The sequence below is a fragment of the Thermobia domestica genome, chromosome 15, assembly GCF_964235325.1.
Source record: "Thermobia domestica chromosome 15, izTheDome1.hap1.1, whole genome shotgun sequence".
NCBI lineage: Eukaryota > Metazoa > Arthropoda > Insecta > Zygentoma > Lepismatidae > Thermobia > Thermobia domestica.
The window spans coordinates 198,991,608-199,017,289 of NC_137468.1; the positions used below are offsets into that span (position 1 = coordinate 198,991,608).

Below are 25,682 nucleotides of genomic sequence, written 5' to 3' on the forward strand. Positions count from 1 at the left end.
CATTTCCACAAGCAAGGTGGATCACTAAGTGTTCTCAGTGATATACTAAACGCTGCTTGAATAGTGCGGCGTCGCCAGGTAGTGTTGCGTGTTTACTGGTGCCAGATAATAAAGGAAGTAATCATGGAATTCTGCATGGATACTTACTGAAGAAATTAATTTTCGACCCATACCGCAATGCACAGCTACGTTCCGTTTCCCGAACTGCAATGCTAGAATCCAGGAATTAAACGTACCAATTTGGCAACAACGCATTATGACGTTTTGCGCAAGTTTCTTCTCAAAATCTATTTCCTTAAATGTAAATTAATATTTAAATAAAATGAGAAGCTTAACACGAAAAACGGTCAAACAATATATCTACTTCGTAATAAGATCATTACTTTAAAATACTTTACACATACAAATAAATATTTCATAAAATTGAGCACTTCTAGTAAGATCTAACAGTAAGTGCCATCTTGTATGCTCATTGTAAAATGAATCGAATATTTTCTTTCAATTATTACATTTTTCGATGTCAGAAGACACAACCAAATGAATCAGTGTCTTGTATTGTAGCTGAAACATAACTTTACATTATAGTGTATTTATAATATGTAACCTTTAATTGCGCAGTAGTTAAGAGAATGAGCTAAAATATGTAATGACTTCCGGGTGGTGATTCACCTTAAGATATTAAAAACATTTTAGAATAAACAACACTTAATTATTTTTACTTCATTTATTAAGCCACAAACAACATAGTTTTGTAAAATATATTAACATTCTTCTTCAATTATGCTCCAACACTGTATATTTACATCTAACAATATTAACAATAACATTCTTTGGGAAATGAATTATCATAATATCCAAAATATCCGGGTCCTTATTCAATCTGCAATAAATAAAAGATAGCAATAATCTACAATTTTATAAAATGTATAACAAGAAAACATAATTAAAACTAAGTTTCCCTCTAGTAGAAAACAAAAATAACGGATAAAAAAATCTTTCAGGAGAAAACAAATTGTTTCTACCAAGTGCTTGTGAAATGAGAATTTCTTTAATAATTTGTAAACTCTCTTGATTCATGACTTTCGTACACTGAGAAAAATCCCTTAATTCGGACAGCGGTATATTGTACAAATATACGGAGTCCTTAGTTTTACTACGGGAATCAGTACAGAGAATACATTACCCATATGCCACATACCCATTACCTTTAGATGTTACATCACGCCGTTGCAGGATGTCTAAGATCTAACAGTCCTCCGTATATTACATATGTATACGTACGTATCATACGTCAGCTATATGTTACATACGTCCATCTTCATGTGATATCCTGACCGCCTATATATAGCTCTTTCGTTCGTACAGAAAGTACGTTTATTCAGAACACTTGGACGGTAAGAACGTATAAAATACCCTTTTTCAGTTGTATGTCTGCTGTACGTTAAGTCCAAAAACTACAGGATTTATACATGTAACCTACGCTTTCACGTTCACCAGATACGTTGTTTTCTCAGTGTAGTACGGTGATTTTGGTTTTTAACTTACTAATGAGTAAAAACTAATTTGCATAATATACTGTTCTCTAAAATAATTATTCTCCTTTAGTTTTCTTTCAGTAACTTTGTATGAAACAGAAACATTATTTTTGTAAATATAACAAAAATACAGCAGCAACTCAAATAGCTCTTCCAGAGACCCAAATAGCCCCACGCTCTGTCATTTTTCACTTTAATATTTCTTTCTGGTTATTGCTTTTATGGTAGGACTTTAGTTCTTTGATACGTTATAGTATGATAATTTACTAATATTTTCACCTTATAATTTAAATTTCATATTGCGTTAGTTCTTCAGAAAAATAATTTGTTCTTTTACTTTACTTAAATAGCTCTGGTCTCCACTATAGAAAATCCTTCATAAACCATGGATTACAACGAAATGCATCCAGGATTTTAAGCAAATACGCATAACTTGAATTATTTACTTAGTTTTGAGCTACCCAAGTAGCAATAAAGCTTTCGGCTAGGTCTCGCGTGATTGGCTTTTGGTTTTTTACGCATACCCTTTTAACGTGTGCTTTCATACAATCTGACTTTTGTTGTACTTGCAAGCGATCCTTTAGATCCTTCGCAGAGCGTCATAGCACCACAGGTTGTTCACTGTCTATTGACTAGCTGCCAGCTTAAAACGCTTGCGTCAAGCTTGTATGGAACACTGAATGCAGAGTTGTCCCTATGTAACTTAGTCACTGGAATCCAGCTTGCAGCAAGCTTGCACGCTTTCCAATCAAGCCGGATGCAAGCTTGCGACTTCTAATTCAAGCTTACAGCAAGCGGTTTGTAAGTTGTCTCTGCTAGTAGAGTTCATATATCACTCTTCTCACATTCAGGCTAATGGGGACCATGGTAATGAGTGATAAAAAGGATAATATCTAACACTCATGACATGAACGGGATTCGAATATGCGACAGATAAGTTTTGCTGTCACAGCCCATTGCTTTGGATCGCTCGATTGTGCCTGTAGACGTAGAGCTTCCGTTGTTCAAATCACGTTAATTGAGTAATGGATATGAAGAATGAGTGCAATGTCCTAAATACATAAATACAACAGACATTGACGCTGTCTTACTTCGTGCTTGTTTAAATTAGTGGAGAATAAATAAATAACCAACACTATAATTAGGTGATAATACATATGCTGGTTAAGCAAATAAATAAAAAATAAATCATTCGTTAAGTGAACAGACATGTTTTGAAAATTATGTTACCATACCTACTGTAATATATTAAATAAAATTTCATAAACGAACACATAACAAAGAATTTTAATTTCATAATTAACTCACTTGTCCTTTCAGTGCTTTCCGAATCCACCTCCATGACCACCTCCAAATCCACCTCCATGACCTCCTCCGAATCCACCTCCATGACCTCCTCCGAATCCTCCATCGCCACCTCCAAATCCGCCTCCATTACCTCCGTCACCACCTCCTGGAACGACGATGGGTTGAGGAACAACCACGGGTTGAGGAACAGATACAGGAACAGGAACTTGGTTTGTCACTTGAACTGGAACTGGTTGAGGTACTGATACAAGAACTGGTTTCGAGATTGGAACGGGTACTTGTTTATTCACAGTGTAAGGAACGGGTCTCTCTACTGGAACTGGAACAGCTTTTTGGACAACGACTGGATATGGTTTCGGAACATGAACAGGATAAGGTCTATCGACTGCTACTGGCACTGGTTGTGGCACAGGAACAGGAACTCTTCTCTCAACGGTGACTGGAACAGGTTGTGGAACTGGAACAGGTACTGGTCTGTTAACTGTGACAACTTGTGGAGCTCCTCCACCAAGATCACTGCCACCACCAAATTCTCCTCCGTTTCCTCCACCAAAACCTCCTCCAAATCCTCCTCCGAAACCTCCACCGTGTCCTCCTCCTAGTCCTCCTCCGAATCCACCTCCATGACCTCCAAGTCCTCCTCCATGTCCTCCTAGACTAACACTGCTGTAGCTAGAGGCTCCACCTCCTCCGTGTCCAAATCCTGAAATTCCTCTCTTCTGTTGTTGTTTGTCCTCGCTGGGTTTCGCTTCTTCCTCTGAGGGATTGGCACTCAACGCCAAGCCCAGAAGAGCTAAGAAGATCTGAAGAAGATAAGAAACATTGTTTATTCTGAAATACAAAATATTACACCTGCAAACTGTAAGAACCGAAAGATTTTAATGTGTAGTAGGTTCTTGTAACATATTGTTCATAGAAAATGATACTCTTAGAATTCTACTTTATTTATTTATTTATTTGTAACTTTTATATCCACTAGTTCATCCCCTTAGACTACAGAAGAGATGAGAATTGAACAATGATACTGAAATGAATTGTTGAAAAGATATTACCAGATCCAATAATATCCATGTAAAGACCAGGATTCGAGCCCACTGTCCTGGACATTCCGAGCATTGCAAATGCATGAGTTCTCTCCGGGAATCGAACCCGGCTCAGAAGACTCTACGTTAATCATATACAGATAAAATTTCTGGAATCTAGAACTGGGAAGTAACGTAGCGCAACACGTCATAACATTTCTTGAAATTGTTAAGACTAGTAAGGACTAAATTTTACCAAGCAACTTAGTTTTGCGTTACTTTAAAAAAATGATCTGCTGAGAAAGAAAACCAGATTTCTTGTGGAGAAAGAAGGAGAATAACATTTCAGACTATTTTAACAGAGTTTCGAAGGACTGTAAGGTAGTATCATAAAAGTTTTGAAACTCTTCAATAGGTGGCAGCACAGTCACAAGAAGCAAAGATCTTCATACTTCAGTGAGTTAACAGAGATTGTTCTTAGTATATTAGGGGATCTTTGACTAGTGCTATGTTAACTAAGCTCGTTACCACTCTTGCTACGTCATCATAGAATAAAGTGGCCACAATATCAATAACGAGTTCTGTTGCGAAGGTTTAGGACGTCTTAGGATGTGCACTAGGTGAAAGGAATTGGACATATGGATGTTGCAGTATCACAATACACCCTCTTTCTGAGCTTTTCTCACGCCAGATATAGCTCACTTTCAAATCCACCTTACTAGTCAAATTTAGCTCCTGCGGATTTTGCTGTCTTTCTGAACGTGATGATCAACTAAAGTGCTGTCGTTTTGATATTATTGTGAAGATTCGGTGTGAATTGCAGAAGGTGGTTACATGCTAAAGTTATTGTCTCATCAAGGGCGTATTGTAGAAATGACAGAAGAACTGACAGTGCTTTTTTCCTGTGCAAAGGGATTATTTTGAGTGTGAAATGTGTAAACGTAAATAAATAAACTTCTTGTTTGCAAACACAAACAGTCTCGAAACTTTTTGATACCCTTTGCAATATCTGTGACTAGCCACTAAGTCCCGCGGACATTTTCTGCTTCTCAAAATATTTTAAGAGCAATATATCAATAACTATGCACCATAAACACCGTTATTCCAGAGGATTTGCCATCGGTTCATAATTCCTTGTCATGGTGGTTGCTAAAATCTTTCAGTTTCACATCCCACGCTATGCCCTTTAGGCTAAGGGAGACAGATGATAAGGCAAGTGAATAATGATGAAAGAATTAGTGGAATAAGAATGTGGGAGGAAAAGGGGGGGTACCCCGAGAAAACTCACGGACACAATATTGTCCACCACAAACTTACTTGATCGGGGATTGAACCAGCGACCCCACACACCAGAGGTAATCATTGTGGTTGCATTCAGATTCTACAGTTGCTAAGTCAAATCGAGATACATTTTGAGTGTTATTGTTTGATGTTTGAGGATGACGAAGAATTGCGTTATACAAGTAATTTATTCAATACTGAAGTGATATTTACTTTGACAAAAATGTTAACAATATTTTGAACATTTTCTAGTTCCAGAGTTCTCTGGTCATATTTCATGTTTATTAATAACGTAAAAGAATAGCAAATAACTATGACATATCACCGTAACATGTTGGTGCTAAATGTTAAAATGCACTTGAATGAACTTTGACCATAGCTTGAATGCTAACTCTAGTGTCCGTTCTTCGTACGGGAAAAATAATTTTGTAAAAAGAAAATGAAAATTCTTCCCGTTTTGGGATATCTTTGTGATGAACAACACCATGTTCGTGGGTTTTTTCAAAGTTCTAACGTTTTCGTCCATTTTATTCATTCCATCATTGCTTTAACTTCTCATCATCGCCGTCTCCTTTAGCCTAGCCAGCATAAGCGTGGGACGTAAATAAAACTTAAAGATTTTTCTTCTTAGGATATGTCAGGAGGCACGGAGGCTCAATGCTAGAGTGCTCACCTCTGGTGTGTGGGGTCCCTGGTTTGATCCCCGGCTAATTGAATTTGTGGTGGACAACATCGTATCCATGGGTATTCTCAGGGTATTCCCTTTTCCTCCGACATTATCATTTGACCATTTCGTTCATCATCATTCACGCCTTAATCACCCATTTTTCTTAGCCTTAAACACCCATCTTTCTTAGCCTCAATCACCCATTTTTCTTAGCCTTAATCACCCATTTTTCTTAGCCGTAATCACCTATTTTTCTTAGCCTTAAACACCCATCTTCCTTAGCCTTAATCACCCATCTTTCTTAGCCTTAAACACCCATTTTTCTTAGCCTTAAACACCCATCTTTCTTAGCCTTAATCACCCATCTTTCTTAGCCTTAATCACCCATCTTTCTTAGCCTTAAACACCCATTTTTCTTAGCCTTAATCACCCATCTTTCTTAGCCTTAATCACTCATTTTTCTTAGCCTTAAACACCCATCTTTCTTAGCCTTAAACACCCATCTTTCTTAGCCTTAATCACCCATCTTTCTTAGCCTTAAACACCCATTTTTCTTAGCCGTAATCACCTATTTTTCTTAGCCTTAAACACCCATCTTTCTTAGCCTTAATCACCCATCTTTCTTAGCCTTAAACACCCATTTTTCTTAGCCTTAATCACCCATCTTTCTTAGCCTTAATCACCCATCTTTCTTAGCCTTAAACACCCATCTTTCTTAGCCTTAAACACCCATCTTTCTTAGCCTTAATCACCCATCTTTCTTAGCCTTAATCACCCATCTTTCTTAGCCTTAAACACCCATTTTTCTTAGCCTTAATCACCCATCTTTCTTAGCCTTAATCACCCATCTTTCTTAGCCTTAATCACCCATCTTTCTTAGCCTTAATCACCCATCTTTCTTAGCCTTAATCACCCATCTTTCTTAGCCTTAATCACCCATCTTTCTTAGCCTTAAACACCCATCTTTCTTAGCCTTAATCACCCATTTTTCTTAGCCTTAATCACCCATCTTTCTTAGCCTTAATCATCCATCTTTCTTAGCCTAATAGGCACAATCGTTGGACTTTAAACTAAAAGATTTCATTTAATTTTTCATTTTCTTAGGATGTGTATTTCGTTCAAAGTGTAATGATTTAAACCTATTTAAAACACACCATTTTTTAACATATATTTTGAATCACCTTCCCACTCTTAGAATACGTCATTTAATAAAATTGGCATTGAGTCGCGGTGGCTCAGTGATAGAGCGTTCACCTCTGGTGCATGGGATCTTTGGTTCGATCCCAGCTCGCGCCAAGTAAACTTTGTGGTGGACAAACACTGTGTGTGTATGTTTCCCGGGGTTCTCCACCATTTCTTCATTCCACCATTTCACATCATTACCGTTTCCTTTAGACTACCCGACATAAACGTGGCAGTAAAACTCAAAGATTTAATTTCATTTTTTTTTCAAAATTGGCATTACAGTGTAGTGAGTATTAACTACAGGATGTCCAGAATTAATTTCAAATGGATCAGTCGGTTTTATGTGGTGCGATCATAAACAACAGAAAACGTGGAATTCAAAATTTGATGAAAAATATAAAAATAGGCGTGTTCCTCCTTTAAAGCAAAATTGTGCAAAACATTGGGATATACTGTACTTGGCTTATTTGTAATGATAAGTTTATATACATCGTTTCATTTCCCTGCCTTAAGAGACTCTCAAAATGGTCTATTTTCTGCACAACTTTGATCTATTTTCCCTACATCCATTAGTATACATACAGACTTCAATGAAAATTTTAGTTGACAATGAAAAACGATTTCAAGATAGTGGCTAAGTATTTTCCAAATTCATTTCAAATTGTTAAGTGCTTTTCTCGTGATGCTTTCACAAAAAAAAAAAAAAAAAACTGCTTTGAATTTGATCAAAAACAGAAAAATCTTCCTTCTCTTCTTGAAAAGAAATTTTCAAAAACGCACAGACACAAGTTCATTTATTTTTGATGTGAAGTTTATGTATCGCGTTTCATCTTACTAACTTGACACACCTGTGTGAGGTACTCAATTTTTCGCCTAAATTTGACACCCTTTCGTACCCCTTTACAATACATATTTTAACAAAATAACATGATAGAAACACATGTCAAGGTTGATTATAGCTATACAGGTAATTCAAAATTCATTTCAAATGGTTCAGTCGCTCTTTTAGTTTTTGATCACAAACAAGATCTTTTTCATTTTTATATTTTAGATACCAGTCAGTAGTTGATTCGTGGAACTGAGGAAAAGCCCTCAGAAACTCAGCCAGAACGGCCAGTTGCAGGATTCGAAATTGGGACTTCCAGACTGCGAGGTGAAAGTTATAATTACTCACCTCATGCCTGGTTAGTGAAGTGGTATTTAGTTTAAGTTGGGAACTGAACATAACTGGCTTGGGAAACATTTGGTTTGCAAGAGGTAACAAGTAAAGTTGACCTCAGTAACAAAAATAAATATAATTTTCTCCGGCCTTATAGTGCGTCCAGTAAGAGAACGTCTCTGACAGCTCGCAGTGACATTGCCACTACTCGCGTGTCAAGTTTTTTTTTTCGGTGCAACTGTAGTGGCAATTTAATTAATGGTATAAGACAGAGTGATCATGGTTGGTAACACTGGTATCAAAGTAGGGGCTGCAATGTCCCACCGCATGTGGTAAGAAACGTAAGAGACCATCTCTTGTTGGCCGCGCTATAGCTCTTGATGAAACAAAATTATAAGTGAAATGTGTCGTAATTATAACTTAGAGACTAAAGGAGTCTCAGTATAAACGGCGTTCTAATACTATGGACTGCGAACTGACAAATTTGGTTCTGACGTGGAGACTTCACCTGTTGGTGACTGTCATTCAGTTAAAGAGTCTGTTCTTAGGACGCTGAGCACTTAAAAATAATCTTAGTATCTCTTGACATTTTTGCTCTTATGAGACCCAATATTGAAACTGAAAATGGTTAATTCATGAGTTTGGTTTCAATAGATGGTTAACAGTGGAAATGGAAACTATTCTTAAGAAGTTAAGTCTACGTATGTGAACAAACATTTCTCACTATTTCTTGCCATTATTGCACTAAAAATTTATATTTCTCCATAACTTAAACTCGTAACTATTCCTTCACAACTATTGCTATAGCCAGTGGCGTATTTACGATTTTGTTTTCGTGGGGGGGGGGCTTTGCCTGAAAATGTGAAAATTCTGCAAGATGTTCCATATACTTTACTATAGTAAGTAAGATTTCGAGGGGCTTAACCCGGAAGTCCCCCCGTAAATACGCCACTGGCTACAGCAAACAAGCATTCAACAAGAAAAGATCACGCTTTACTAGCAGGTTTAATGTTGCACTAGGAAGTTGGTCAAATGCTATATATGGAGTATTGAACTTTATGGTTCACAGACTTAGACATTACGGAAGTTAGAGAAGACGAAGAAGGTAAAATGGACTGAGCGAGTAACAAACAAATGTGTTTTAAAACGGATAGGAGAGAAGATGTCATTTCTAGCCAGCATTGCTCGTAGAAAGGCGAATTGGATTTTGTACATCTTGCAAAGAAAATGTCTTTTTCATACCGCCATAGAAAAAAAGATGGAAGGAAAGCGAGGAATAGGAAGAAGAAGAACACAACTGATCGATTATTTGTAAAATAGAAGAAAATATTCGGAATTGCAAGAAGAAGCTGAAGACTGAGAAAATGAAAGAAATATTTCCAAGCCCAAACCTAAAGGAAAAAAACACATTAATGCCAGGAACTGTTAAAAGGCAGGATATTTATTATTATTATTATTATTATTATTATTATTATTATTATTATTATTATTATTATTATAAATAATAATAATAATAATAATAATAATAATAATAATAATAATAATAATAATAATAATAATGTGCAATATAGCACCTTACATTGATATTCATTTTAAGAAGCTTATTAACATACCCCTCATACAATTAAGGCATACTGACTTCCTATAGCAGGCTTTCTCGATCTATTTGGTATCACGACCCCCTTTAATCACTTCTTCTTGTCAGCGACCATCATAAGTAATTAACGATGTGTAATAAAGTGTTTAATTACTATTCATTATCGCTTGTGAAATCTAGTGAAATGAAATTTGGTTCAGGTTTTACACTAGACACAAATTCGAATTGTATTTTAATATTCATTTTGTTATAATTGTATTTTGTTACATTTCAATATGTAGTTTACCGGTTTCATTCTAATTTCTTTTTAAACTGTTGTTCATTTGTTTAGTTCTTCCTTTAATATTGTTTTCTGTTTTCGACAGAGCTCATTCGTGGCTAAGCGGTTAGCATACGCGACTTTTGCGTGGGAGATCCGCGATAGATTCCCGGTGGGAGCTCATGTGGTTGAGATTTCACGTAAATTAGTAGGTCCACGACTTATATAGCCTCGCTGCTGAACGGGACGTTACTCTCAATATAAGCTCAACTCTGTTTTTGATAACCAGTATCAAAATAAAAATGTCTATCAAATTAATACATCCAAATAATCTTTAATTATATAGATTACTGTTACTAGATCCCAGTTAAAATAATATTTTTCATCTCCCTTCGCGACATCTTGATATTCCGTTCCCAAAACTCCCTACTGGTACTGACCCACAGACTGAGAAATCCCGCTCTATAGAATCAATAAGTCAGATCTTTTCTGAAGATATAACTAACTATTAATTCAACTTCGGCAAATTCACGAAGAATTTCTAAACTTTGCTGCAAGCGCTGAGCTCACCTCTTCCTTTTCTGCAACGGTTTTGAAAAGCCATCTAAAATGTGACATTAATTAAGATTTTTTTATTAGATTAAAAAGTATCGAAACGAGCTTTGGAATCCCAAAATATTTCTGAAGAAAATTGTAGTTACAATTTTCAATGTGCTCTTCATTTTCTTGCTTAATTGCAGGCAGGATATAGGCAGTGTTTCTTCCAGACATGTTTTTGGAGGGCCACTGGCCCCCGGAGCTCAGAGATCGCGTCCCCGGAGGAGACCAGAATAATAAGTCCATAATATAATAGTATTGCATTCTATAATAGAATAGTACCAGTATTGCCCCTTCGAATAAGAAGTGATCCGGAAAATTTATTCTGAAAGAAACACTGGATATAAGACATTTTTTGCCTCTTATCATGTAGTTCATACATGAAAAAGAGCGAAGTTTTTTTTTGTTTTTTTTTTTTTTTTTTTTGCGTGAAGTATACTGGACATTACAGAATACCTTGCTTAAGTTAAGAAACAGTCATTACTTTCCTCAATAACAAAATGATCTTTTCTGAAGACCAAAATGTTGTACTTACCAAAGTTCTCATGATATTCTTCCTGATGTTCTTGGCTGACAGAGCGAGTTTGATGCTACCTTCAGCTAGGCAGATGCTTTTATATACGTCTTAAGCAAAAAGGTAAACAAAATTGACTAATTAACTTTCTCTAAGCACTCATCGCCTTGAAAAAGGAAATGCTCTGGTTTTCGTAGAAGTGTTGAGAATCTTCTGTAAATCATATTTCAGAAGAAAAAAAACTAAATTACATAAATCAACAAATATCCGGTATTGCGGAATTACTAATCATCATGAATCATTTTTTAAATGTTTATAGACAGCAAAATTATTAATATCTGTTACTCTTTAGACTTTTATGTAAGAAAACAAAAATGAATCATTTGAGGATCTATATGAGAAAAAGTAAGTTTTTCTAGTTAAATAAACAATAAAACTAGTGGATATAGTATACATGAAGCTGCATCAGTTCCCGAAGGAGTAGGACGCTCATACTTTTAGGGATTATTCATTGAGTGTGTACGAACTTACAAAAGGGGTAACAAAGCGACTTTTATTTACTTATCGACTGATATGATAATAAAAAAGAACGTACCTGTCCTTTATATCTGCATGTGTAGTGCCCTTGTACTTTATCTATGACTATGTATGTGTGTGTGGGGGGGGGGGAATTTAACGCATATCGCATGTATTGTGCACATGGATACTTCTTACTATTGCACTAAGTAGAAAATTTATGGTATTTCATGTAGAAGTGGTAATAGAACACAGAAGAAACGCAGATCAGGGGGTTCTCATGTATACTATTACCAAACTAGTTTTCGACTTGAAAGATTTTCGAGATGTTTGGTTATAAAGGAAGTTACATAAAATAACGAAAACGATACAGTAAATCTTTTCTTGCGCTTGAAAGTTTTGAAGCCTTGGTTGGGCAGAGAGACAAATTTCAAGAATATCGTCAAAGACTAAATTTGTGCAGGCGATGTTTCACTTAAAAAAAAAAAAAAAAAAGGTTATTGCATTCGAAAAGAAAATACGTATATTAATTATTTGATACCATTATTCTTAAGCTGAACCCAACTGCAACACAATTAATTATTTTCCATGTATTTAACAAATACACTAACAGTGTTATATATCACAATCTTACTCAAATTACCAAAAACATATTTATATCATCCGTCGAATCTTGTAGTCAAGACATTCTATCTATATTTGCACAGGTTATTACTATTTTCAACGTTCATAATACTGTGGAACCTGGATAATTCGAACTTCTGTAATTCGAAAACTTCTTTATTTCGAATTTTTCTCTTGGTTCCTAGAATTTTATATACAAACAATGCTTAAAAAAATCATGGTTAATTCAAATTATAATCTGGATAATTCGAAGTTTTTGCCGTGTAAATCTAAAAGGAGGTCAAGTCATCGGGTCGGATTTTCCAAGAAACGGATGAAGATACTGTAGCAGGCTTTCCGCCCCGCCCGCGGACTACTCAGCTTGAAGGTCATCGCACCCACCCCTCCACTCCTCTCCCAGCACGTACACCAATGCGCTGGCCGACCGCCTGTTTTGTTTTGCACAGTCTGTACTGCTCATAAATTCTAGGAAACAACCAAAGATCTCAGCAGTTTTTGAAAAATGTTGATTTTTTTGAGTCTCATGACAGTTATTTGTCTATTAATACAGTAATTTTCTTTTCTGTTTTTATGATTTTTTCAATGATCATGCATAATACAGTGCTAGTGTATGTACGTACGTATTACAGTACAGTATTTTACTTCATATTGTATTAACCTATGTTTTCTTCTAGTTTTACAATGAGTGTAAGGTACTTAAAACAGTTATTATTAGCTCCAATAATGATCTTCATGTTAAAACCTGAAGTTTGATAGTTTATTTCAACCATTTACAAAAACTTTTCTAATTCGAATTTTTGTATAATTTGAATTTTTCTACTGGTACCTTGAGGTTTGAATTATCCAGGTTCCACTGTAGTATGTATTGTTTTTGAAAGCACTTTGTGCCAACTTCGTGCCACTGCCAACAAAAGTAAAAACTGATATTTAACAATTTGAACAAAAAAAATGACAATTTGAAGCCGTTGGTGATATACATAAGTGGTCTCCTAATTTGCTTGAGATCCGGGGGGGCGCACGGTCGCTTAGTGGGTAGATCGCTTACTTCTGGTGCGTGTGGTCTCTAGTTCGATCCACGGCCAAGTAAGTTTGTGGTGGACAAGATCATGGCCGTGGGTTTTCTCGGAGTACTGCAGTTTCCTCCCATTTTCTCATTCCACCAATTCTTCCGTCTTCATTCACTTCCCTTAAATAGCCCGTCTCCCTTATCCTAATAGGCTTAATCGTAGGACGTTAAACGGAAAGATCTCATTTCATTTTTTGATTGAGATCTTTGAAGATTATTGGCCATAATTGGCCATGTTTTTCAGTAGAGTACTTGTCAATGAATGAATTACTAATTGCTGGAAATGCGAGACCAAATTAAACTTGCCTTCCAATATGACCTGCTAATTTTGTTTTCTATAGGTCAGGGTTAAATGCTAGATATCACCAAGACCAAACTGAACATTGACTCAACTTGAACCAAAACTGCTTTGACAACTTAGATGCTTGGTTAAAATTGGTTGAGATTGATCAAAACAATTAAAATACCAAACTTATCACGAGAAGCTTTCTGCTAGGACTTCAAACGTTTGGACAAACATTTTCATGTATTCATTGATTTATCTATTTAGCTAGTTCTTCAAATTTGATTGAAATCAGTCGTCAATGACGAAATTTGTCTACTCCTTCCCCTGGTACTTTCATTTCTCAAGAATTACTTATCATTCTCACCGACAATCCGTTCTGAGAATGTTGTTCTCGATTTCCGATTGAACTGTATTGGAAATCTCGTTAGATTTTTTATTTTTAGAAAAAGATAAGCCGAGTAAAATTTACTGTAAAATATGTTCACAATAACGATAACCTTTTATCATTAACAAGTAAGCTGAAAAATGTTAGTGGTTAGAGTTTTAATTTCGTTCCGGGTTCAGTCAGATAGCACACCATCCTATCTATGATGATTCCTCAGTTACATGAAGTGAATACCAGATTAAATTTGAGAGATTCATTTGAGTTTATCGTTTTGTCAGCATTGAAGCTATATGAGGCTGTCTCTGTATTTAAAGTAAAATTCGAACAGCGACTTGGATTTGTATCCAAGGCTAGTTTCCTCACCGGGCATTGAACTCTGAACCACAAGCATAGGATGAGCCACACAGCCAATGCGAAGACACGAGGTGAATGCCGGGATGACATCTTTAAATACAAGTCCTGTAGACTTCCTTCTACTTTTCATTTCCATTTAAGGTTATTAATTGTTACTGATTCGAATAGTAATTAACCTCAGAGGTAGTACACGAAATGATAAATCTATATTTAAGATTATATTGTATTTAAGGATCTATATATAGTATTACAATATATAAAAATCTAACTGATCTTGTATGTAACAGAATCGCTTGAGATAAATTTTTGTATTTAGTCATCACCTATCTCGAACTAGCTTTTTATCACATTTGTTTGATTGAAATGAATATGGTAAAGAAGAGCAGGGGTGGTCATAATTTAGCTTTGTACCTCATGAAGAGCCCGTCAAGTTTGGAACATGGAACTGGAATGTAAACTCTTTTTTGGAAATAAGGAGATACGTATCCCAGGTTTCTGAAAAATTCTCGTTTTAAGGAAACATTTCAAATATATTTTTGTCATATTGATAGCGACGTTCTCGGTTCTTTGTGATCGCATCACGACCAAATGACAGGGGTAAGAAGAACACTTGCTATTCTTTCATACTTGTCGTTCAACCCTCAAACGATGTAATATACAAGTTCCCTTGCACTAATTTCTTTTCCTAATGACGCTCTTTTCCATGCTAGGTTTCGTGCCCGTATGATGCATGTTCAACACTTTCATTGTGATTCATTTTCAGCTCCTTTAAATATCTATGATGCGGTCTCTAGTATTGCATTCGTTTCAACTCTTTTCATACTAAGAGATTTCATTCCGAAATAAGTCTGCCTGCTACTCGTTGATTGTTGTGACGCCTTGCCGATCTTCTTCAACCATTCTATCTTTGGTAGGCAATTCACTTTCGACGACTTCCTTCAATAAATTTTTACTTCTTAATATTACAGCAATTTTCATTGACCACACACACTGTAGTTATTCCCATTCAACGTGTCTACTCTTGAAATAATCATTTTTATTTTCTTCGCACTGGTATCGAAAGACTGAATTTCCTTTCTGCCTTTACTTCTTACGCCAAGCACGTTGCCTTTCTGTATCGAGTACATTGAGACTACCTTAAGCACGCTTGTTTACTTTGCTCAAATTTAGTTTCCTTTCGTTACAACGTCTAGCCACGGGTTATTACCATTTGTTGACCTATTATCTTTGGTTGTAACAAGGAATGAAGAATCTAAAATGTATACTATATATATAAAGTTTATAAAGTTTATACTATATACTATTATATATATACACTATATCTAAAGTTTATATATTATCAGGGTAGACTTACAGTTGAATATTAACATAAAACATTTTATACACTGATACTTCTCACGCCCGTAGCCAGCCCAAAAATGTAGGGGTGCGGTAAAAGCTAAGGAGACGCGATCCAACCATATTATAGTTCATCACTATATTATAGTTCATTTGCAAGCCTACCATGAAAATTTTAGTGGGCCAGTAAAAATTTAGGAGGCCTGGCCCCCCTAGCCTCCGTGGATACCGGCCTAATACTTCTTATACCATCCCTTCAGTATTCACCATCTTCCAACAACTGAACACCACTGCCCGCGCCTACCTAACCTTATAATATTTAACCTTGCCAACCCTTATAATATTTATCATCTTTAGATTTAGCCTAATAAGGAGATACTATATTTCCTTTAAGTGAGAGTGTATGAACTAAGTATTTTGGAATAAGATAATATATTGCAACATTCTACACGTGCTGACAGTAAACAATTTCAGACGACAACCACCAAGAAGACGTCGTAGAACATTGTCAAGTAACGAAGATAAACGAAGGCAGCCGACATTTCTGGATAAATGAAACCACAGCACTGCAGAAGACATCAATATTCACCAATTGACACCACCTCTCTCTAAGAAGCCTGATCTTTGAGTTTTATCTCCCTACCTAGGACACTCGGTCTCTCAGAGGTACCTTACATTACACTCCTTCGCCACAAGATCTTTGGATCCTATCATCCTAGGATGCTCGGTCTCTGGGTCTCTACAAACGAAACTATCAAACGACTTAGTATTTCAGACTGTAATTATTATTACTATACACAAGGGGAATTTTTATAATTAAAGATGATTGGGAAAGTCTAAAAAAAATGCCGTGTATCATTTTTTAAACTCTACCCTAAAAGATTGATTGATTGATTGGGGGGTAATGGGGACGTCAGCATCACCCTGGCTATTTGTCTCCGTCACGATCATCACGGCTGCTCCAACACGGACTGCAACAATAAAAAGCAAGTAAAAGTTAAAACAAATAGATCAAAGTAGAATTGCTAAATGACAAGGAAAAAAATAAAAGATTGAAAATAAAAAATAAACAAATGGAATAAAACATATAATAGTAACAATATATGTAGAAAAACAATAAAAAATAAAAACATAGCAGCAATAATAAGTGGAACACACTAGAAAAACTCAGAGAACGGGGGCAACCTCAGAACTGTGATGAAATTGAAGTACCTGTTTCACAATACGACTATCGTCTCACAACGCACGGGTAAGTGTACAAGGCAGTCCATGATGATCTCTGAGATCGAGGTATTTAGGACATTCAACAAGAATGGGCTGAATACTCAGGGGAACAATACACTCTTTGCAATGCGGACAGTCCGTACTCTACCCTAAAAGAGAAGTTCACAAAATTGTCATCGACCATAGCAAATAACATCTTAAGCTGGTTTGACACTTTACAAGAATGTTGTAGCTGTCATTTAAAAAAATGTAATTCTACAATATTTCTCCACATAAACATAGTCTTGAAAGGGACATACATTTTTTTTTCATCTTGCAAGGAGTAAACCATGAGGAGGTTCACTATTTGTCCACTAGAGTGCAGTGCTGCATGAGTGGAGATGTCTTTCTTGCTTTCAGAAAGTTGTAATGTGTAAACAGTAAATAGAAAGATCGGGTTGCAAGATTTTTTATGACAGCTACAAAATTGTTGTGAAATGACAACCCAGCTTTCAATATGATATATTAACTCTAACAAACACGATATGTAATTCGGCTAAAACGTGTATTTAGATCCAATGCTTTGGTAACCTTAGATATAGGTAAGCAAGAGTGAAAAACGTTATGAAATATTATCCACGTTTCGTTCCAATGTTTTCCACTAGGGTTCACGGTATAGCAGAAAGCAATTTGGGGAGATTTCTTGCAGAACATTTTTGAGACTAAATTTGCATAATTTGGACAAACGAAAATACAGTTGAAATGAAAGTATTTACATATACTGTAGTTGTAACTGTTTCAAATAAAAATTGTAACTGTTTATCACTATTAATGTTAAATCAATTATAGTTTTTTTTTTTTTTTTTTTTTTTTAAAGAATAAAAGAGTAGACCTACAACTGCAGGTTGTGTTGTTACTTTAGCTCTTAGGATATGCTAATAATCTTTAAAGAAAATTTTACAGTGAATAGTGCTTCGATGATTGCCTATTTCTAGCCGCATTTCTTCTTTGCATGAAGTGAATCTCTTTTCCTGGAAATTTATTAGAAAATGTATAAATTGAAACCAAATGTAGCAGGGGCGGATCCAGGGGGGATCGGGTCGATCGCCCCCCCCCAGAAGAGGAAACTTTCTTATTTTATATATATAATTAAAACCCATCCCAGTGTTTGGAGCTCTTAAAAGTAGCTCTAAATAGCAGTATTACAACCCACCGTTCCCCCAGAAGTCCGTCCTGGATCCGTCCCTGAAATGTAGGTTACTATTTTTTCTAATTCTTCTGTTTGCAATTGCATTTACATTTTCTACACTACACTATCTTACTTGTATCAATCTCGCCTATTATATGTATCAATCTCCGGAAACATTTGTCTTCCCATAGTGAATTTTAATATGTCATTAATTAGTGTATGATTTGTTTCCAGTGTAGTTCCGGCTTGGAGTGTGCTTTTGGTGTTGTGCTAGATCAGAGAGACTTAATTTATAATGACCTCTGCGAGAAAAAAGCATATAAGAACCTTATTTGAGGGTCATTTTCCTTTTCCCTGCCACGAAATTCTCTGAACTTGCCTAAGTAATATATTCGCTAAAGCTTTATTTATGAATATCCTGCTTCTTGTTTTATGTCTCTACGCTAATTAGGGTTTGAGCTTCGAACGAGTAGCATCCATTTAGGTTTTGTCAGGGGAGGGGAGCAGGATGGTCCACCGACATAAATTTCATGTTTTTCATCAGTATTTTAGTATAAAACTTATTAAAGAAATATATATATTTTTGAAATTCAGGGAGTAGGATTATCTCCCCTCCATTCCCCAAATGACACCACTGCTACAAACATTTAAAAGTAACTATCTATGAAATTTATGTTTTTGTACAACTTGGCCCTGCACCATCGGTCTTACCTTACAGAACGGGCTTGATAAACAAAAGATATTAATAGTCGAAAATCAAATCTCGGTTCAGGTATAGGCTATCACTATGATGGGCAGCTGCACATGGAGTTTTAAAGAGAACGAATCAAATCAAACAATTTATCATTTTAATTCGAGGACCGAATTCGGCTCATGCGCAGCCATTTGACCATCACTATCCTTCATCAATAATGTCACCAAAATAAAGCCAAATTTACAGCAAGAACTGAAAACAAAGAAAATAATTCAAGAGTTCTTAGTATTTCTAGCGTCCGAGAGGGAAACAAGCTGAGGCTGTGATCCCTCCCTGAAATCAAAGTGAATACTTCCAATTAAATTTCTAAGCACGAGCAATATTTTCTAAACGTAATTTTGATTTTTTTTTAAATTTCTTTACGTGTGCAAATTCTGTTGTAAATATATATTATATAGTATTATTAGCCTTCTTTTTTGAAACTGAAACTATGCTGTGAATACGGAAATGGTACCATCAGGCCCGTAGCCAGCCGTGTAGAGGGGGGGGGCGGTAGAAGTTAGGGAGCCCGACAAACCATATTATAGTTCATCACCATATTATAGTTCATTTGCAAGCCTACTGTAAAACTTTTAGCGGGAGGCAGTGAAAATTTAGGAGTGCCCGGCTCCCTTCGCCCCCCCCCGTGGATACGGATCTGGGCACCATACGTACCACCCTGGGCAAAATATTTATACGTTGTTTATCATTCGCTATCCTGAGCTGAGTGTTATTTGCCGAAAGTATATACATAATTTTCAAAAATAAGACTACAAGCTTTGTGCCACCTGAGGAAATATCCTGCCATAATCTTCGATTGGTCGGAATCCAAACACGTCAAATTGTTGTACAAATCGTGTGGAGTTCTTTGGTATATTCTCAACCATTACGTCTTTGCCATCCTTCATCCAACTTGCAATTGACAATTTGTCTGTGAATGGACCCCAGCGATCAAGCAGCAGCAAATTCAAAACTTCAGATCGCTAGGAGACGCAATCGTGCATTTAACATTGAACCTCTCGAAAAGTTCTCAACCGCACAGGAATTTTATTAGCTTGTAATTAGCATGAATTAGTCTTTGAAATGGCATGCTTAGTTTCTCTGCAGGCAAGTACTTTCTCCCAAACTTTCCTTGTAAGGAACTAAATTTAAAAACAAAGTTGAAAGACTCTTTAAGATTACACACATACGTGTCATGTTTACGGATTCGTTAATTCAAGCAGTGATATTAGATGCGCCATTTGAGATCAGAGTCAGTCACCTCTCCTGGTCGATTACTCATGATGGTGATCACAAGGATTTATTTCTATGCACTAATAGAATTTCTGTAACAAAGAGTTCCGGAAAATACTTTTTATTTTTTTAACACACGCTTTCCAAAAGAGAGTGACCAACGAGCGTTTGTTTACTTGGCTTTTTTAAAGCTACAATAACTGAATTTTTATATCTTGGGAATCTTTCATTAATACAAAATTGATATAAAAGTTAGGATATAAATACAAAGTACCCCTAAATAGTCTATCAGTCCCCAATTCATCCATTCTGTTCCTACGCCCTCTTGGGGACGTCAACGCTCACGTTGAGAACCACAGACATACCACAAAGAGAAAAGTTGAATGGTCCTCTCCTTGTGAAAACTGCCATACAAAAAACAATAAATGAAACTCACCTGAAATATGACCAAAATATACTTTTATATCACTTACTGCAGACCCAGATATGACCTAAAGCTTAAAATATTTATATGACCAATAAATCAGTGTTTTCATGTTCACAAGAGTCAGAAGTGTGCTTATATTTAATTAAATGCGTAAAAAAGATGCGAGGATGAATATATGAGAGAGGGTAACCTAATAAGAAATTAGAAATTTGAGTTTGGAAAGTAGGTAGATTTTATTTTCTTAATACATACATAACATCCATAAAGAGAACAAATATCCAACAATAATAATTCATTTAAGATTACTGGTACGATTTTCACTTCTTCTGTACAAAGTTGAATTGACCTAAAATAAAAAAAAAAAAAAAAATTAATAATCAAATATCCTGACCTGTAAAATTTCACTCAAATTTCACATTATTAGCTTTAGGGGCTGCTCTACGATGTATGTAGTAACAAAGTCACATGTTTTCCCAGTTAATACGAAGAAAAATAATTAAGATAAATATGTATATTTATTCCTATATGCGAATAAGAAACGATCGAAGAAAAAAATTGTTATTTTAATATGAATTTGAAACCCCGATTCATGTCTATGAGAGATTTAGGAACAGTATAAGTCACCAATCTTCATGTTACTCTCTTCTATTCATGTGGTTTCTAGCTATCACCTTCCTCACAGGTGAATCCTTTAAATATTTGCTCTTAAGTGCTATGTAATCACATATTTATTGTGATTGAAAATAAAATTTTTAAAAAATACATTTCGGTTGGCAGACGGTACCGCGGGAGAAGAGGAAATATGGCGGAACCTTAACTTTATGGCTCTACTGATGCGCTCAACCCAGATAAAGTGGGATAGATTTGTTCTACTTCTTGCTGTCATACAAAAGAATGACTCATAATGCATCACAGACGATATTAATCTACAGTAGAATTTCGAATCATTGTTTACGACGTTCATATTCACATTATTATGAGGAAAAAAAAATAGGAACACTGTCTTAGTGATCCATACAATTTTGGAATTTAATAACATCTTATGTATGTTATATAACTTTTTTTTTCTTTTTGCCAGCATTTAGGGAATGAATGAATATTCTTGAATACATTTCAAATTGACTTCTCACTAAGATGGTACTATGAAAGCAAACATATAAAGATACAGGCAAATACATGTCACACTTGTAATTGAAAATTATAAAATAATATTAGGAAAAGAACATTCAATTGCCAAGTCATGTATACGGTAGGTTTAAGGCGGTGCGAAACTTCATTCAAATTTTTATGCTTCCTCGTAGACATAGGGGTTGCAAACACATCATCGGCATAAAATACTAGAGTTCGATTGTCGATAGGAACACGTATGATCCAGAGTCTACGTCGGTCTACGTTTTGATGCTGAAAATGAATGGTCAAAGAAATTATTCATTTGCTTTAGAAACGATTGATTGAAAATTTGTTTCAATGCATCATGAAAATCCTATCGTGTCTCTATTTTAGAAGTAAATGAAGAAATATACGATAAAAGAAGGTAGTTAGCTTTCACTAATTTTTTATTTTATTTTATTTTAAGTTTAGCGTCCCTTTCAGCAACGAGGCTATATGAGATGTAGACTTACAGCTTAACGTGGGATCCGAACCACATGAGCTCCCGCCGGGAATCGAACCCAAGGGCATGTACGCTAACTGCTTAGCCACGAAGAAGCCTTACTATTTTTTTTTAATTCGTTTCAAATTAGACTCTTAAGGATGTACTGTAAGTTCATGGATATGTAGCCAGGGGATGATTTGGCGACCTGCGGAAGAAGGTGTAAAGCCAATTATCACGTCATTGCCGATGTGACTTCTCTGTTGAGCCGCCACTGGTTAGCTTATATTTCTTTTAAGTGCAGAAATGAGATGTATACCAATCAATAAACTTCATTCATTTGAACAAAATGATATTGGGATGTGAAAATTCTTATGCGTAGTTTCCGAGAAAACTGAGGAAAAACGAATTTTCTGTAAACATAGAATTGATGTTATAAGATACCCACGTGATCTATTAACATCCCACTGATACTAAAGGTTACCTTAATCAAGTATTTAATTATGTTACTGCCAAGACGACACTGTACACAGAATGGTTACTGAGATATAGCCCAAACTCACCATTAAATCTTAAACACTGATTTTTGTTTAATTGCAAAATTATACATCAATCGATCAATCACATCAAGATTAACTAAATGAGATGTCCTAAGCTAAATTCTTATGAGCACTTTTTGAGAAAACCGAGGAAAAGGAATTTTAAGGCACTGCCATAATATATATATATATCGTATGTAGGCAATAATAATTGTTACCTTCGATTCTGCTGGAGCTGGATGATGCTAAAAGCTAACATTTACTAAGAAAAAACAAACTTACTAATTTAATGTTTTCCGAATCCACCTCCATGACCACCTCCAAATCCACCTCCATGACCTCCTCCGAAACCTCCATGACCTCCTCCGAATCCTCCATCGCCACCTCCGAATCCGCCTCCATTACCTCCGTCACCACCTCCTGGAACGACGATGGGTTGAGGAACCACCACAGGTTGAGGAACAGAAACACGAACAGGAACTTGGTTTGTCACTTGAACGGGGTATGGTTGAGGTACTGATACAAGAACTGGTTTCGAGATTGGAACGGGTACCTGTTTATTGACAGTGTAAGGAACAGGCCTTTCTACTGGAACTGGAACAGCTTTTTGGACAACGACTGGATATGGTTTTGGAACATGAACAGGGTAAGGTCTATCGACTGCTACTGGCACCGGTTGTGGCACAAGAACAGGAACTCTTCTCTCAACAGTGACTGGAACAGGTTGTGGAACTGGAACAGGTACTGGTCTGTTAACTGTGACAACTTGTGGAGCTCCTCCACCAAGATCACCGCCACCACCAAATCCTCCTCCGTTTCCTCCACCAAAACCTCCTCCAAATCCTCCTCCGAAACCTCCACCGTGTCCTCCTCCTATTCCTCCTCCGAATCCACCTCCATGACCTCCAAGTCCTCCTCCATGTCCTCCTAGACTAACACTACTGTAGCTAGAGGCTCCACCTCCTCCGTGTCCAAATCCTGAAATTCCTCTCTTCTGTTGTTGTTTGTCCTCGCTGGGTTTCGCTTCTTCCTCTGAGGGGTTGGCACTCAACGCCAAGCCCAAAAGAGCTAAGAAGACCTAGTGGGAAATATAAATGAAAATTATTTAATTGAATCAATCAGTGATAGGTCTTGCAAATTTTAAAATATGATTTTCTTTAAAATTAACGTTAGTGTATGAAAGGTAATTCACATTATTCAACTTAAATGTAATGGGAAATGCTCCAAAGCTTGATGAAAACATTTTTCTGAACAGAAAAATCGAAGATCCATTAGTTACTCTACATGCTAGTAGAGCATTAGGAGGTCTTTATATGTAACACTATTTCCCTTTGGATAATGTGGGAGTTGCATTGAAAAAGAAAAAAAGCAATAGTATTAGTTAGAAGGAACCAATTTACTGAAAGACAATATTGAAGTGAGATGACTTTTTAAAATATTGAGTTATAGTATGGTGTGTATCATTATACATGTGAAACGAACTTCTTTGAAAACAGTTCAGTTATAGTCACTGACTTCGTGATTAAGGGAGAAGTTACAAGCCATTTATAATGTTAGTCCTTTGTACCAACACAAAGCAAGTTTTCTGACACATCTGTTAGACTTCGTGGAAGAATTGATGAAGATAAACTTATGCTCATTATAATTATTGCTAAGCATAAAACAATTTCAATGTGCTTAGAAAAAATTAATGCATTGCCTCCATCAGGTAGGAATCGTAAGGAAATGAAAAGATAATGGGCCTTAGGCAGAGTCGTTCAGACACGTGATTACTGCCATACTAAAGAGTTGGACTAACATATGTTTCCTGCAGTAGTCAGGCCTTTAGTATGACGCTAATCATATGTCAAAAGGACTCTGCATACGGCGGAATGTGTTTACCTAGCTAGTAATCCACTAGGAAAATGGGAGCAAATCCTTGCCTGTACTTCCGTCTTGGTATCCTATCTCCGCCACTGGCGGGCCCGTATTTGTATATTGTGCGCCCCTGTGCTCTAAATAATTTGCCGCTTCCCCCCCCCCCTACATACACCGACACACAAACTTATGTTTCAAACAAGGAAATATGCCATGATTTTGCAAACATACCAGCTCTTGTTGAGTAGCAGTTTAGGCATTGCAAGTTAGAAAAGTTACAAATTATTTTAAATGGCCTAATTCTCTCAACAATGATTATGATGTGGTATTCTGCTCGAAGGTTAGTTTTGATCCGAAAATTCCTGGGCAAGGTGAACTATGGTAGTTTGCCATTGCCTTTCATGAGATGATGATGCCGTACTAAGTAAGAACCTATAGCTTAACTTGGGATCCGAACCACTTGTGTCCCCACCGGAAATCGAACCCTGGACCTCATGATTACAAGGTCAATACTTGCATATAATATATTCAAGTAGATTTTAATTTATACTGTCTGGAAAAAAATGCATTCTACTAATTTTTAATTAACCGTTATGTCATTTTTATATTTCATAATTTCACTTGAATTATGATTGAATTTCTTAAATATTATAATAGTGAAATATGGAGTTTATAATAGTAAAATATGGAATTTATAATAGTAAAATATGGAATTTATAATAGTAAAACATGGAATTTAAAAAATTAGGCAGTGTTTTTGACATTGCTTATTCTGAACTTATCACATAATATAAAGATTATAGTGAATTTAGTAGAAAGCAATTTATAAAACTTTGTATGTAAGAAATTATATTAGTTTACCTAATGACTGGGCTCTTTTATATATGTTTTTAAGCTACTCGAATGAATAAGAGAAATTGTTTCCAAAATATATGCAAATAAACTTTATTTCCTATATGAATTTTCTTTTCTCATGTTTAAAGTTACTTCAACAATAAAAAGAAGTTCCTCCTGTTTGCGTCCTGAAATTTTTAGGTTTCTCGAATAATAATAATAATAATAATAATAATAATAATAATAATAATAATAAGCTTTCCAAAGTACCCAAAATGTTGCTGCCCCCTAAATTCTGCCGCCCTGGGCTCGAGAACAGAATAACACCTGGAGACAGAAACGAAGTCTCAAAGGCGTTGAGTACGTACCTCTACCATCTTCAT

The 25,682-nt window shown here is 35.9% G+C and overlaps 1 protein-coding gene across 1 annotated transcript; it reads right to left on the minus strand.

The window, feature by feature from the left end:
• Positions 1–739: 739 nt before the first annotated feature.
• Positions 740–25,682, minus strand: LOC145671786 (uncharacterized). The gene is made up of 5 exons (XM_081740995.1): positions 25,668–25,682; positions 22,900–23,686; positions 11,146–11,234; positions 2,844–3,646; positions 740–880 (listed from the first exon to the last, which is right to left on the minus strand). The coding sequence occupies exons 1-4, from the start codon at positions 25,680–25,682 to the stop codon at positions 2,852–2,854; spliced, it is 1,686 nt and encodes a 561-aa protein (XP_081597121.1). The 3' UTR covers positions 740–880; positions 2,844–2,851.